Source organism: Hyperoodon ampullatus (assembly GCF_949752795.1).
Source record: "Hyperoodon ampullatus genome assembly, chromosome: X".
NCBI classification, from domain to species: Eukaryota; Metazoa; Chordata; class Mammalia; order Artiodactyla; family Ziphiidae; genus Hyperoodon; species Hyperoodon ampullatus.
Genome location: NC_136913.1, coordinates 99739140 through 99754406, shown reverse-complemented (window position 1 = coordinate 99754406; position 15267 = coordinate 99739140). Strand labels below are relative to the sequence as shown.

The window sequence follows — 15267 nt, the reverse complement described above, 5'->3', positions numbered from 1 at the left end:
ATTTAAAATTGCAAGTCAACCAGGAGTTGTAAAATCTCTTTTTAAGTTTTAACATAATAATTGTAATGTTTTTGTTTGTTTATTGTTAGTCTTGATTTAAAATAATTTATCTGGGGTAAGATTATCTTTGTATATCAGGAAGTACCACTTAAGACTCCTACTTTGACTGTATGCTTACTATTTAACTGCTCTTTAGCTAGCTACTAGTCAAAGGTAAATGCAGTGTTAGCTCTCAGCTAAAAGAAGCCATGCATGTACTCCAAAATTAGAGGCAATTTAAAAATTGCTTATGTTGAGTTTAGTGATGATTTTCTTAGAGCAGCTTTGACTTGTTTAGTTCGTACTGTTTTTTAAAATATCTGTGATTCTTAAAGAAGGTTTATACTAGTACTTGGTGGATGAAACTATCCTAGGAAAGTAACAAGAAGATATCACACAGAATTAATAATCAAAAAGGGTGGGGAAAAGGATCACCAAATAAACCATCAAGTAGATAACTCATAAGTGTTCAAGGTCTGAAGCCTAGTTATTTAGAAGACTGCCCCTTCTTTGTCTGAGATGCATAGATTAAACTACTTTGTATTGACAGTTTATTGTTAAATTTTTAAAAGCTAATCTTTATCCCCTTTGTCAAACTATTGGATTATTTCTACTTTATTTGAGTGTATTGAAGTCCCCCTGAATCAATGACTTGTCTATATTAAAATAGCTATTCCACAAATCATAATTTTGTCTCCACAAATCATAATTTTATCTTCACTATAATTTGGGAAGCTAAATAAAAAACTATTGTCTTAAAAAATCATTATTTTAAAATAATGTTGCTCTGTAAATTACTTAGCCAATTCTTCAAATTTCCACCAACTCTACTTATGTATGTTAACATTAGAGAAGTGGTTACTGCTCTTCTTATACTGATTTTCTTATTACATGTCTGATTAAGTAGACGTTTAACTGGCTTCTTAAAATTTGTTTGATTATCATCCTAAAGAAAGGATTATAATACATGCAAGCAATGAATAGCTTCAGTTGACTGGTTCCCATTGCATGTTCATTCCTACAAACTTATTCTATAGTATTTTCTATTATGTCTTTACTTTTAATAATTATTTTATTTGCTTTTAGGTGTGTCCTGAGAATTTTTACTTACTGTGCAAACATGTGCTTCTGAGTACTATGAGATATAGCTAAATTTTAAAAAGTAATTATGAAAAGTTATATTGAAATAATTAAGGATCATGGAAAACAAAATCAGATTTTGAGCAGTTTATTATTTTGGTTTAGAATTATAGAAATTATGTACATTACCTTTTCATGTGATTTTTTTTTTCTGATCATGTGAACTCTAATTTGAGGAGCATCATGTTAATCTCTAGCTTGTTATAACTAATCAGGTAGTTCTCTCAACCCTTAAAATCTATCCATTCTTCCTTTTCTGCTTGCTTTACTAATGACTTCCCTATCCTCTCCCAAAACATCTTACTTCTTCCATCTTTTGGTTTGGTTGATGTACGTGAAATGTGAATACAGACGGAGACCTTTATGTTATAGAGCATCATTCAGTGAAAAACTCTTCCAGAGGACCAGAGCAGCAGGACGTGCATCAAGGTATCTAGAGTTTGTGGACGCCTTAAGTATTAAGGGGCCAGGTTGATGCAGCTGAATTATATAGAATTATATAGTCTTTTACTTAAAACTCAGTACTGGTACCTGGATTGGGGAAGTGTCTTAATAATCTAGAAGAGGTATTTAGATAAAACAGACATTTATTTTAACTTTGAGTATCACAGAGTAAAATATTAAGTATCAATTGTACACAAAATTTTTCATAGGAGAATTTTCAAGTACATAAAAAATATTTTATAGGTAAGTAGATCTCAACTTTTTTTCTTTCTGCTCCAATATGACTTATACACATAAATAATCACAACACTAGTGAGTATGGTATGGGGAGAATTAAGAATTTACTGCAGTGAAGGGCACTGTAGTTTGACCTCCCCTTCCCAGGGAATAATTCTGACATTGCCCCCCAGGATACTTCACACTGCTATATCTCCTTTTTAAATTAAGATATTTTTCTCTTTCAGTTTTATTGAGATACAGTTGACATACAGCATTGTATAAGTTTAAGGTGTTCGGTATAATGATTTGACTAACATACATCATGAAGTGATTATCACAAGCAGTTTAGTGAACATCCATCATCTCATATAGATACAGATCTAAAGAGATAGAAAAACATTTTTTCCTTGTGAAGAGAACTCTTAGGATTTACTTACTTTTTTAAAAATCACTCTTTAATGATATAATTTTTCCTCACAGTCTGAGATAATTTATTATCTAAATTCTTCTGCATTTGGGGATTCAGTACAATTTTAGTGCCTGCCCACACAAAGGTGTCAGTAATCTCGAAATTGTTTGGTGCAAAGCTACACTGCTTTGCTTGTGATAGTTGACCTTTGCCCCTCACTGGGACTTCTTCCTGGTGAGGCTCTACTAGATCTAAGCTAGTGAGGAAACTGGGGTAATGGAAATTGGTTTCTTTATGTTATCCATCTTTCTGGAATTACCCACTTATATTTATTTCATTATGTGTTTTAATAGTTAATATGTAGCTTTAATTTGGAATTTCTTTTCTCCTGTGTACTCTTTTGATAGTTGACATCTGATGATATTATTTTGAATAAAAGGTAGATATTCTACTCCTTATAAAACTAAACTTAAAATTGAAAATTAAGATAACATTTATATCTATACTAAATGGATAAATATTAAGAACTTTTAAATATGTTACTTATATTAAAGAAAGGTAGTTAATAATTCATTACTTTTGACTTTGAGATTAACACTTAGAATTACATAAAATTATGGACAAATAGTTCCCTCATACAGTGGTTTATCATTCTTTCTTTTTTTTTTTTTTGGTTTTCTTCGAATACTGTTTCATTTGGTTATTAAAAGTTTAATAAACTTGTGGAGTTTTTTTTTAAAGAATTGAACTTTAGCGCTGGCTTTGCATTTTGAATTAAGTTTTATTGGCATTTGGGGCTTCCATGGTGGCGCAGTGGTTAAGAATCCGCCTGCCGATGCAGGGGACACGGGTTCGTGCCCCGGTCTGGGAAGATCCCACATGCCGCAGAGTGGCTGGGCCCGTGAGCCGTGGCCGCTGAGCCTGCGCGTCCGGAGCCTGTGCTCCACAACGGGAGAGGCCACAACAGTGAGAGGCCCGTGTACCGCAAAAAAAAAAAAAAAAAAAAAAAAAAAAAGTTTTATTGGCATTTGGCAAAATGATTATTACATCAGCATGATCCTGTCATTTGCTATCCTGGGAAAACTAAATCAGTTATGATGGTACCTAAACAATCTGCATCTCTTTATCTTCTGTCTGAGCCAAAAGTTAGATATGCACAGGGAAATAGCATGGCTAGAAGATATCCAAGCCTTGAGAAAGGGTTTATAAGAGAAGATGCATGGAAGAGTTGGTGAACTTCATTCCGTCATAATAGCCAGTGGGCTTATGAGCATCTGATCTAAATAACATTTAAATATTGTTTTCTAGCAAAGATCTTCATGGACCAGATGCAGTTATTTATGGACATCTTTTATATCATGTATATACACTATTCTCTTTAATATACTATGGAATTAATGTGTTGATTTACTTCTAGGATTCTTAATCATTCAACTTCTGTCACAAGAAACAAGCCAAAACAAACTGTGGAATGCGAAAAGAGGTATAAAAATATCTTAGTTCTTATAGTTAATATTTTATAATGAAAGTTGATCCTTTAACAGTAATGATCCTATATGTGGGCTTTAATTGAATAATTGATATCAATTTAATATAACTAGATAATTTAGAGAAGAAATGTGCTTTTTTTTTTTAAAAGAAATGTGTTATACAGCACAGGTTTAATTGACTTTTGATGTAAACAAATCCAAAAATGCTGCTTTTATCTTTTTGTACTCATACCTGCATTTTTTCTTGATGACAGATTCATTTATCCCTTTAGCAAACATATATCGTATTACTGTTACTGTCAAGAATAATGTGTTTCATCATTGATTGCGTTTATTCTCTATGTATTGTTTACTTTTTTCTTTTTTTAAATTAATTTTATTGGAGTATGGTTGCTTTACACTGTTGTTTTAGCCTCCACTGCACAACAAAATGAATCAACCATACACATACAGATATCCCCTCCCTTTTGGACTTCCCTTCCATTTAGGTTACCTCAGTGCATTAGGTAGAGTTCCCTGTGCTATACAGTATGTTCCCATCAGTTGTCTATTTTATACATAGTATCAATAACGTATATTTGTCAATCCCAGTCTCCCAATTCCTCCCACCCCACCCCTTTCCCCCGTGTATCCATACATTTGTTCTCTACATCTGTGTCTCTGTTTCTCCTTTGCAGATACGATCATCTATACCATATTTCTAGATTCCACATATATGTGTTGCTATACTATATTTGCTTTTCTCTTTCTAGCTTCACTCTGTATGACACTCTCTAGGTCCATCCATGTCTCTACAAATGACCCAATTTTATTCCTTTTTATGGCTGAGTAATATTCCATTGTATATACGTACGACATCTTTATTCATTCATCTGTTGATGGGCATTTAAGTTGCATCCATGACCTGGCTATTGTAAATAGTGTTTCAGTGAACATTGGGGTGCATGTGTCTTTTTGAATTATGGTTTTCTCTGGGTATGCCCAGGAGTGGGATTGCTGGATCATATGGTAGTTCTATTTTTAGTCTTTTAAGGAACATCCATACTGTTCTCCATAGTGGCTGTAACAATTTACATTCCCACCAACAGTGCAAGAGGATTCCCTTTTCTCCACACCCTCTCCAGCATTTACTGTTTGTAGATTTTTTTGATCATGGCCATTCTGACTGGTGTGAGGTGATACCTCATTGTAGTTTTGATTTACATTTCTCTAATGATTAGTGATGTTGAGCATCCTTTCATGTGTTTGTTGGCAATCTGTATATCTTCTTTGGAGCAATGTCTATTTAGGTCTTCTGCCCATTTTGGGATTGGGTTGTTTGTTTTTTTGATATTGAGCTGCATGAGCTGCTTATGTATTTTGGAGATTAATCCTTTGTCAGTTGCTTCATTTGCAAATATTTTCTCCCATTCTGAGGGTTGTCTTTTCGTCTTGTTTATGGTTTCCTTTGCTGTGCAAAAGGTTTTAAGTTTCATTAGGTCCCATTTGTTTATTTTTGTTCTTATTTCCATTTCTCTAGGAGGTGGGTCAAAAAGGATCTTGCCGTACTGTGATTTATGTTATAGAGTGTTCTGCCTAGGTTTTCCTCTAAGAGTTTTATAGTGTCTGGCCTTACATTGAGGACTTTAATCCATTTTGAATTTATTTTTGTGTATGGTGTTAGGGAGTGTTCTAACTTCATTCTTTTACATGTAGCTGTCCAGTTTTCCCAGCACCATTTATTGAAGAGGCTGTCTTTTCTCCATTGTATATTCTTGCCTCCTTTATCAAAAATAAGGTGACCTTATGTGCATGGGTTTATCTGTGGGCTTTCTATCCTGTTCCATTGATCTATATTTCCATTTTTGTGCCAGTACCATACTATCTTGATTACCGTAGCTTTGTAGGATAGTCTGAAGTCCGGGAGCCTGATTCCTGCAGCTCCGTTTTTCTTTCTCGATATTGCTATGGCTGTTCGGGGTCTTTTGTGTTTCCATACAAATTGTAAAATTTTTTGTTCCAGTCCTGTGAAAAATGCCATTGGTAATTTGATAGGGATTGTATTGAATCTGTAGATTGATTTGGGCAGTATAGTCATTTTCACAATGTTGATTCTTCCAATCCAAGAACATGGTATATCTCTCCACCTGTTTGTGTCATCTTTGATTTCTTTCTGTCTTATAGTTTTCTGCATACATGTCTTTTGTCTCCTTAGGTAGGTTTATTCCTAGGTATTTTATTCTTTTTGTTGCAGTGGTAAATGGGATTGTTTCCTTAATTTCTCTTTCTGTCCTTTGTTGTTAGTGTATAGGAATGCAAGAGATTGCTGTGTATTAATTTTGTATCCTGCAACTTTACCAAATTCATTGATTAACTCTAGTAGTTTTCTTGTGGCATCTTTAGGATTTTCTATGTATGGTATCATGTCATCTGCAGTGACAGTTTTACTTCTTCTTTTCCGATTTGGATTCCTTTTATTTCTTTTTCTCTGATTGCCATGGCTAGGACTTCCAAAACTATGTTGAATAATAGTGGGAAGAGTGGACATCCTTGCCTTGTTCCTGATCTTAGAGGAAATGCTTTCAGTTTTTCACCATTGAGAATGATGTTTGCTGTGGGTTTGTCATATATGGCCTTTATTATGTTGAGGTAGGTTCCCTCTATGCCCACTTTCTGGAGAGTTTATCATAAATGGGTGTTGAATTTTGTCAAAAGCTTTTTCTGCATCTATTGAGATGATCATATGGTTTTTTTTTTTTGTTTTCTTCTTTCGGTACGTGGGCCTCTCACTGTTGTGGCCTCTCCCGTTGCGAAGCACAGGCTCCAGACACACAGGCTCAGCGGCCATGGCTTATGGGCCCAGCCGCTCCACGGCATGTGGGATCTTCCCAGACTGGGGCACGAACCCGTGTCCCCTGCATCGGCAGGTGGACTCTCAACCACTGCGCCACGGGGGAAGCCCTGGTTTTATTCTTTAATTTTTTAATATGGTGTATCACATTGATTGATTTGCTTATATTGAAGAATCCTTGCATCCCTGGAATAAATCCCACTTGATCATGGCGTATGATCCTTTTAATGTGTTGTTGGATTCTGTTTGGTAGTGTTTCGTGGAGGATTTTTGCGCCTGTGTTCATCAGTGATATTGGCCTGTAGTTTTCTTTTTTGTGTGATATATTTGTCTGGTTTTGGTATCAGGGTGATGGTAGCCTTGTAGAATGAGTTTGGGAGTGTTCCACCCTCTGCAATTTTTTGGAAGAGTTCGAGAAGGATAGGTGTTAACTCTTCTCTAGATGTTTAATAGAATTCACCTGTGAAACCATGGTCCTGGGCTTTTGTTTGTTGGAAGATTTTTAACCACAGTTTCAATTTCATTACTTGTGATTGGTCTGTTCATATTTTCTATTTCTTCTTGGTTCAGTCTTGGAAGGTTGTACTTTTCTAAGAATTTTTCCATTTCCTTCAGGTTTTCCATTTTGTTGGCATATAGTTGCTTGTAGTACTCTCTTACGATCATTTGTATTTCTGTGGTGTCAGTTGTAACTTCTCCGTTTTCATTTCCACTTTTACTGATTTGAGTCCTCTCCCTTTTTTTCTTGATGAATCTGGCTAAAGATTTATCAATTTTGTTTAAAGAAGAACCAGCTCAAAGAACCAGCTTTTAGTTTTTTTGATCTTTGCTATTATTTTCTTCATTTCTGTTTCATTTTTTTCTCCTCTGATGTTTATGATTTCTCTCCTTCTACTAACTTTGGATTTTGTTTGTTCTTTCTATAGTTGCTTTTGGTGTAAGGTTAGGTTGTTTATTTGAGATTTTTCTCGTTTCTTGAGGTAGGATTGTATTGCTCTAAACTACCCTCTTAGAACTGCTTTTGTTGCATTCCATAGGTTTTGGGTCATTTTTATTTCCTTTCAATCGGGTTTTATTAAATTCTTCTATATGAATATGTAGTCTAATCCACATATATGAATTCCAGAGAACTAGAAGACCTCGAAAGTTTCTATTTATTCTTTTTGGTGGTTTGAAAATTTGCATCAGACTCAATTCCTGAGTCATTCCTCTGGGAGTAAAAAAGTCCAAGGCTAGGGCGTAGGTACAGAAGAACACACAGAGAGAATTAACATTTGTTGCATGCTTGTTGTATGTATACTGTTTTTAATGCTTCAGATGTATGATGTAATTTAATCCTCATAATAACTCTATGAAAAAAAATAACTCTGAGTTATTGTTACTATTGTCATCCCCATTTTATAGGTGAGAAACTGAGGCTCAGAAATTACCTTAGCTTGTTCAAGGTCACACAGCTAGTAAATGGTACAGTGAGGATTTAAAACCAGGTTGTCTGTCTCCAGAACCCCAAGTCTTAATATATGGCAACAAGAGCACTTTGCTTGCTCCAGATGCATACATTTCACTGATATGTATTCCTAACTACCTCACAGTCTAAACTGAACTTACTTTTCCCAAATCTGTTTCTTCTCTTGCATAGTTTGCCTGAGTGAATGTGCCACTATTTATATAGTCAACTTTGGAATAATTGGAAATTCCTTTCTCTTATGCACCCTTCCCAATCCATTCAGTCACACAAAACTATAACATCTTAACATTATTTGCGTCTGTCCCAATCTCTCCATTCCTATTACAGTTGTGTTGGTTCAGGCCCCGTCTTTTCCACCTGGACCACTGCAACAGGCCCCAGACATATCTCCTTTCTTGAGTTTGGCCTACCTTTAAATCTGTTTTCTGTACTGGTGGTGTAAGAGTGATGGTCTAAAACACAAGCCTGACTATGTGACTCCCATTTATTACCTTCTAATAGTTCTTTCTAACTTTTAGGATAAAGCTTAAAATGTTTGGCTTAACCCACAAGATTGAAGTGAATTTCTGCCTAGCTTGAGAGCCTCATCCAATGTACTGTTCCACTGGCACTTTTTCTGGCTAGGAACAGTAGTACTCTTTTCTTTATTACAAAATAGTTTCACATCTCTGTGTTCTATATCCTGGTATCTCTGCTGAGATTACCCTTTCTTCTTCCATTTTTCACTTAGGCTTTTAGAATTCAGTTCAGGCATAAGATAATTTTTCATACCCAAGTCTAGAAACATTCATCTGTGTCAGATTTCATTTAACTGGATTTAACCCACTCTCTCCCTTTTTGAATACTGATTCTTTATCTTACATATTTTCTTGTCCTTGAACTTTCTGTTATTACCTTCTTTCTCAGTTCCTTTCATTTCTGTCTTAAGCTTTCTCACCAGGTTTATAACATTCTCTTGAGAAAGCCCCAGCTACCCAAACTTCAAAACTGTGATATTCAATCCTGGCCTTTTTTTTTTTTTACAGAATTATTACTTCCACTTTTCTCATTTTCAGAACAATCACCAATTTCTTCTTTAAAAAAAATGAAAAATCTTTTAGTTTTTTCCTGATTATAAGAATAATGTAGCTTTATTGTTAAAAAAATAGGAAAATTTTATCACAGAGAAAAAATAAATATCATCTATTATCCTACTCCCCAGAGATGAGAAGTCTTAATATTTTGGTATTTTCCCCTTTAAACCAATTTTCTATATATGTGCATGAACATTTGCATGTACATGTGTGTATGTATGTACATACACACTGCAGAGTTGTATTACCTGTTACCTACTCAGCACCTCCACTTGGATGTATAATAGGCATATGAAACTTAACTTTCCAAAATAACACTCTTAATCTTTCTCTTTGTACCTCTAAACTTGCTCTTCCTGCCTTTTTCCCCATTTCAGAAAATGTCAACTCCATCTTTCTAGTTGCTCAACTCAAAAACCTCAGAGTCATCCTTAACTTGTAATTTTCTTTCACACCCCATAACTAATCCTTTACCAAATCTTGTTGACTCTGCCTTCAAAATATGCCCAGAATCTGATCATGTCTTACCACCTCCATGCCTACCACCCTAGCCCTAGCAATCTCTTACTTCAGTTATAACAGCCTGGTAACAGGTCTCCTTTCTGCCCTTGCTTTCCTTTAGTCTGTTTTCAAAATATCAGATTGGTATTTTTAAAATGTAAGTCAGATCATGTCATTCTTCAGAATTCTCTAATGACCTCCCATTTCATTCAGAGTAAAAACTAGAGTCCTTTAAGGACTTGTGAACCTCTACATTATTTGGCTCCCTACTGTATTCCTCTTGCCACGCTCTTCCTGCTGTTTAGTTCTTCTCTAGTTATACTGGCCTCCTTGCTGACTCCCAATACTCCAAGCATTTCCCACCCCTTCAAAGCTTTTGCCTCTGCCTGGAATGATTTCCTCTCAGATAACCATATGGCTTATTCCCCTGTCTTCACATTTCTGCTCAGATTTCACTTCATCAGCAAGGGATTACCTGAACAACTTATATAAAAGAGCATGTGTCCTCCACTCCTTTGTCCCTTTTCCCAGACCTTGCTTTATTTTTCTCCACAGAACTTAATTCCGTCTGACATTGTAAATATATACTTTTTTACCATCTGACATTCTCAATATATACTTCTTTATTTGTTCATTTCTTGTCTTTACCACCCCACCACCACCTGGGCGCACTACAATGTTGGTTTTATCAGTTATTAAGAGAAGACTATTTGAAATCTCCAACACTAATTGTAGATTTGTCTTTCTCTTTAAAGTTCTTTCATTTTTCCTTCATATATTCTGAAGCTGTTATTAGATGCATAAATGTTTAGGATTGTAATGTCCTTTTGGTGAATTTATACCTTTGTCATTATAAAATGACTTTTTAAATATTCTTGGTTATATTCTTTGCTCTGAAGTGTACTTTTCTGATATTATACAGTCACCTCAGCTTTCTTTTGATTAGTGTTAACATGATATATCTTTCTTCTTCCTTTTATTTTTAACCTATCTGTGTCTTTATGGAGAAAGTGAGTTTCTTGTTGTTAGCATATGGTAGTATCTTCCTTTTCTATCAAATCTGACAATCAGACTTTTAATTGTGGTGTTAAGATTGTTAATATTTAATTGGAACTATTGGTATTCATGGATTTAAATCTACTGTATTATTGTGTGTTTAATTTTTATCTTATCCATTCTTTGTAGCCATCTTTCCTCTTTTTCTCCTGTCTTTAGAATTGTATTTTTCAATTCCTATTTATCTCCTTTGCGGGCTTATTTAGCTACAACTTGTTGTTATGTTAGTGATTGTTTTAGGGTTTAAAGTATAGTATTTAGCTTATTACAGTCTACCTTCAAGTGCTATTATGTCATTTTATATGTCCTATAAGAACCTTCCAAGAGTATACTTCTGTTTCTTCCCTCCTGGCCTTTGTGGTATCGTTGCCATACATTTTACTTCTGTGTTACATATTACGTTGTTATTATTCTGGCTCTAAATAGTCAATTGTTTCTTTAAAGAGATTTAAATAATCCGAATAATGTCTTTTATCTTTACCCCTTTACCCCTTTAGTTACCATCTCCTTTGTTCCTTTGTATAGCTCTGTATTTCCATGTATATCATTTTCCTTCTACCTGAAAGAGATATTTTAACATTACTTTTACTGCTGGTCTGATGTTGAATCCTTTCAGTTTCTGTAATGTTTAAAAAAGTCTTGGGCTTCCCTGGTGGCGCAGTGGTTGAGAGTCCACCTGCCGATGCAGGGGACACGGGTTCATGCCCCCGGTCCGGGAAGATCCCACATGCTGCGGAGCGGCTGGGCCCGTGAGCCATGGCCACTGAGCCTGCACGTCCGGAGCCTATGCTCCGCAACGGGAGAGGCCACAACAGTGAGAGGCCCGTGTACCACACACAAAAAAAAAAGTCTTGGGGGTTTTCTGGCGATCCAGTGGTTAGGACTTGGCGCTCTCACTGCTGTGGCCCTGGGTTCAATCCCTGGTCAGAGAGCTCAGATCCCACAAGCTGTGCAGCACAGCCAAAATTAAAAAAAAAAGTCTTTATTTCACCTTTATTTTTGAAAGATATCTTTGCTAATATAAAATTCTAGGTTGATACTTCTGTTTTCTTTTGGTACCTTAAAGAGGTTTTTCTACTCTCTTCTGGATTGCATTGTTTCCTGTGAGAACTCTGTTGTCAGTATTCGTTTCACTGGACCTATTGTGTCTTTTTTCTCTGGCTGCTTTTTACATTTTCTCTTTATCATTTGCTTTTAATTTGATTATGATGTATATTGTTGTAGTTTTCTTCATATTTCTTTTGCTTGGAGTTCATTGAGCTCAAGTTTATGGGTTTATTGTTTTCATGAAATTTGAAAATTTGTGGTCTTTATTTATCTTTAACTATCTTTTCTGTCACCTGAGTTATATTATTCTGGAACCCCAATTATATGTATATTAGGCCACTTGAAGTTTCATACAGATCATCTAAAGAAATTATTTTTTTTTTTTAGTTTTTGGTAATGATTTTAATATAATAAATATCCTATCTGTGTTCTGACTATGTCTTAAGATATACATATTAAGGCATCTTTAATTTTTTAGTGTCTCAGCAGATGAAGTTAATTCACCATTATCACCCCTCACATGGCAGGTAAGAAGAAATTAAATTACTGTTGTATCTAATATTTTGTTCTCATTTATTTAGTTAAAAGAAATTATTTTATTACAGCCCTTAGAAAGTCAAAAGGATCAAATAGATGAACAACAGTGGCCAGAATCTCAGCCTATAATCTGGCAGAGTGAAGAAAGGAGGCGGAGCAAACAGATTAGAAAAGAATATTTCAAGGTACTTTATTAAGTTTTAAAATTTACTCTGTAATTATTAGTTTTGATTTTATCCATTTTGTTTTACATTAATATGACAGAATATAACTCTCTAGTTAGATATAGTAGATGTGTTATTTAATCTTGATTTCCTACATGTATGTGGTATACATATATGAGCCAGTTATTTCCATAAAATTTCAGTAATTCAAAATAATTAAGAGTAGATCAGTGTGAATTGTGATTTGCCAGATACTTTACAAGAAACATGAATGTTTGCTACACTGCTAGTTGTAGCAATATGTAACAGTATTTTAAAAGAATTGCCCAAAAAAGGTCTTTCATTGGATCTGTTTCAGTAAAGAGTTGACACATTTTTACAGTTAGCATTTAACTGTTTCTATGTAAATAAATGCTATTTACATGATTCTAAAAATGCCTGAAAGCATTTCCTCCCATTTCTTTTCTTATTATCTTAATATATTTCTTAGGATGGCATTTTATCTTAGATAAATTAAAAGCTCAGACCATCTGAATTATCTCAAATTTCTAGTTAGAAGGGTTTTAATGAAATTTCATTGTGTACACCTTTGTAAATATTGTAATATTGTCTAATTTGTGATTAAGGTCTGCTGTATTTGTAGTGGCCAGTCATTAGAACTGGAGTAATCTTCAATACTAGTTAGAATTTGTTATTGGAATTTCTGACTCAGTGCAACCAAGCTCCTGCTCTATGCATAGCAAATTTTACTGTTTTTGTGGACCTTTTCTATTTCCCAAAACCTAATTTTTACCTAATAATAAATACATATCTAAATACATAGTTCTGGGTTAAATTATAGGTAATTTGAAGTTTATATCACTAATAAATAGGATTATATTTCATGCTTTTCTCAGTTTGGTAAAAGTGGGTCTCTGCGCATTGATCAGTTTCCTTATTATGGGAGTGTAACATACATTTGGAAGTAGTATATGACCAAAACAAAAATGTTATATGTCTTAGTCTGTGATACGTTTACTCCTTCAACAAATAATTAATCCTTTTAATGAGCCTTATGTTACCTGGTCAATATGAGGGATAATGAAGAAATAAAAGACATAGGGAAAAAAGGAAAGACATTCTTAGCAGAACCCTGGTCAGTACCCTTTACAAATCTTCAGTTATATTTGCATTCTGGCATTTATTAATTTGTAAGTCCCTTCTTTTAGTTTATGGCACTTGAACAAACTCACTAAAGAAAATTTGTTAACAGATAAAACTTGATGAATAACTGATGATGTGGTAGAAATTTTAGTATTTCTAACTAATAAAAGAGATTTGATATTTATTTGATCTATTAGTATAGTAAAAGCATACAAATTCTGACTGTTTTTCAAAATAATTACATGGCACTTAGTAAGAAGTAAGTGCATTTATTGTCATTCCTATTTTATAGATGGGGAAATTAAGGCACAGAGAGGCTAAGTAAAATGCTTCAAGCCACTTAGCTAATAAACAGCTGAGTCAAGACTTGAACCGAGAACCTATGCTATGCTGCCTGTTGATCTGCTGTGGATAGCCTAATATCAAATGAACACACTTTCAGATAAATACAGTTTTATTGTCTTTTAAATATTTTATTGTAACTCAAGTAAACTTCTCAGTAAAGGCTTAATAGAAGCTTCAGTGAACCTTTAAAAAATAGTTATTTGATTTAATAGTATCATTTGTTGATATTTTATTTTTTATGGCTTAGTATACCTTCCATAATATTGCTGTTTTATAAGTTGCTAAGAGATCAAAGGAGATAATATTTGAAGAGTCCATAATCATCATTCAACAAATGTTAATTTCTACTATAGTTAATTAAGTAGGTGCAAAGATAAGCTTCAGTAACTGGGAAATGTTTTAAGGAGACATGTAGTTCTCCTCAATAGTCAGAAGATGTCAGTGTTAGGACACTGTAAAAATATAGTCAACAATTTTTTCAAAGGTGTTAAAAAAAATTATAAAACTGAGATACTACTCTCTTAAGTGAAGTCAAAATGGTTATTCAGATTTGACAGTATTTTCATGATTAAAATATTATCTATGAAGTATCTTTCTTTCAAAAAGAAAATTTCTCTTAATCACTTATCTCAAGAATAAAAAGGCTTATTCATAAGATAATAGTATTGAACTTAATTTGGATTTATAGTTAAAGCATACTACTCTAGAGATATATATCGGATTATCACTAAGCTCACTCAGTGATGGCTCCTTTAGCTTTGCTTTGTTATGAAACATACAGACCTTTTGTGCAACTTTATCCTAACATATATAAATGACTGAACCACAGGATTACCTTGTTTGTGTCCCATGGTAAATTATTCATGATGCTGTTATTTAGAAGATTTATTGAAAGTGTGTTTGTGTGTGTGTGTGTGAAATCTAGCTCTCCAGTTTCATAGTTGCTAGGACTGATTTTGGGAGGTATATTTTTCAGGTAAGCCCCTGAAACTAAATTTTAAAAAGTTTCAACATAATTGGCCAGAGTATGTGAGTAAGAAGATAATTTAGGTCAGATTATATAAGTAAATCATTGTAGGAGAGTTATATTAACTCTTTTAGACTCCCGGCCGCTCTTGTGTAGATTACTATTCTAGTAAATAAAATTTAATGTCATTGTTGCTGAAGTAAAATCACTGCATTTCTCAAAGTAAAGGTATTCCAGAAAATATATTACTTTATTAAAAATCTTTTACAGAAATTTATTAATATCATTTGAATAAGATATACAACAAAGTATGAAAATCTAACCTTTTTTTGGATAATGTTCAATGTAAATAAGTAGCTTTAATTTCTTGTAAGAATGACAACACAAATTTCTAA

At 33.9% G+C, this 15267-nt stretch overlaps 1 protein-coding gene across 6 annotated transcripts in view; it reads left to right on the top strand.

The window, feature by feature from the left end:
• Positions 1-15267, top strand: part of LRCH2 (leucine rich repeats and calponin homology domain containing 2) — a gene marked incomplete at both ends in the record, with an annotated part of 95592 nt that overhangs the window by 54979 nt on the left and 25346 nt on the right. For 2 of the 6 annotated variants that reach the window (XM_079728240.1, XM_079728241.1), the window contains 4 exons: positions 1531-1608; positions 3669-3734; positions 12195-12243; positions 12322-12438. In XM_079728240.1, coding sequence (XP_079584366.1) covers positions 1531-1608; positions 3669-3734; positions 12195-12243; positions 12322-12438 — 310 coding nt within the window. The remainder of the gene's footprint in view (positions 1-1530; positions 1609-3668; positions 3735-12194; positions 12244-12321; positions 12439-15267) is intronic. The other 4 variants (XM_079728243.1, XM_079728242.1, XM_079728245.1 and 1 more) reach the window with 2 other exon arrangements.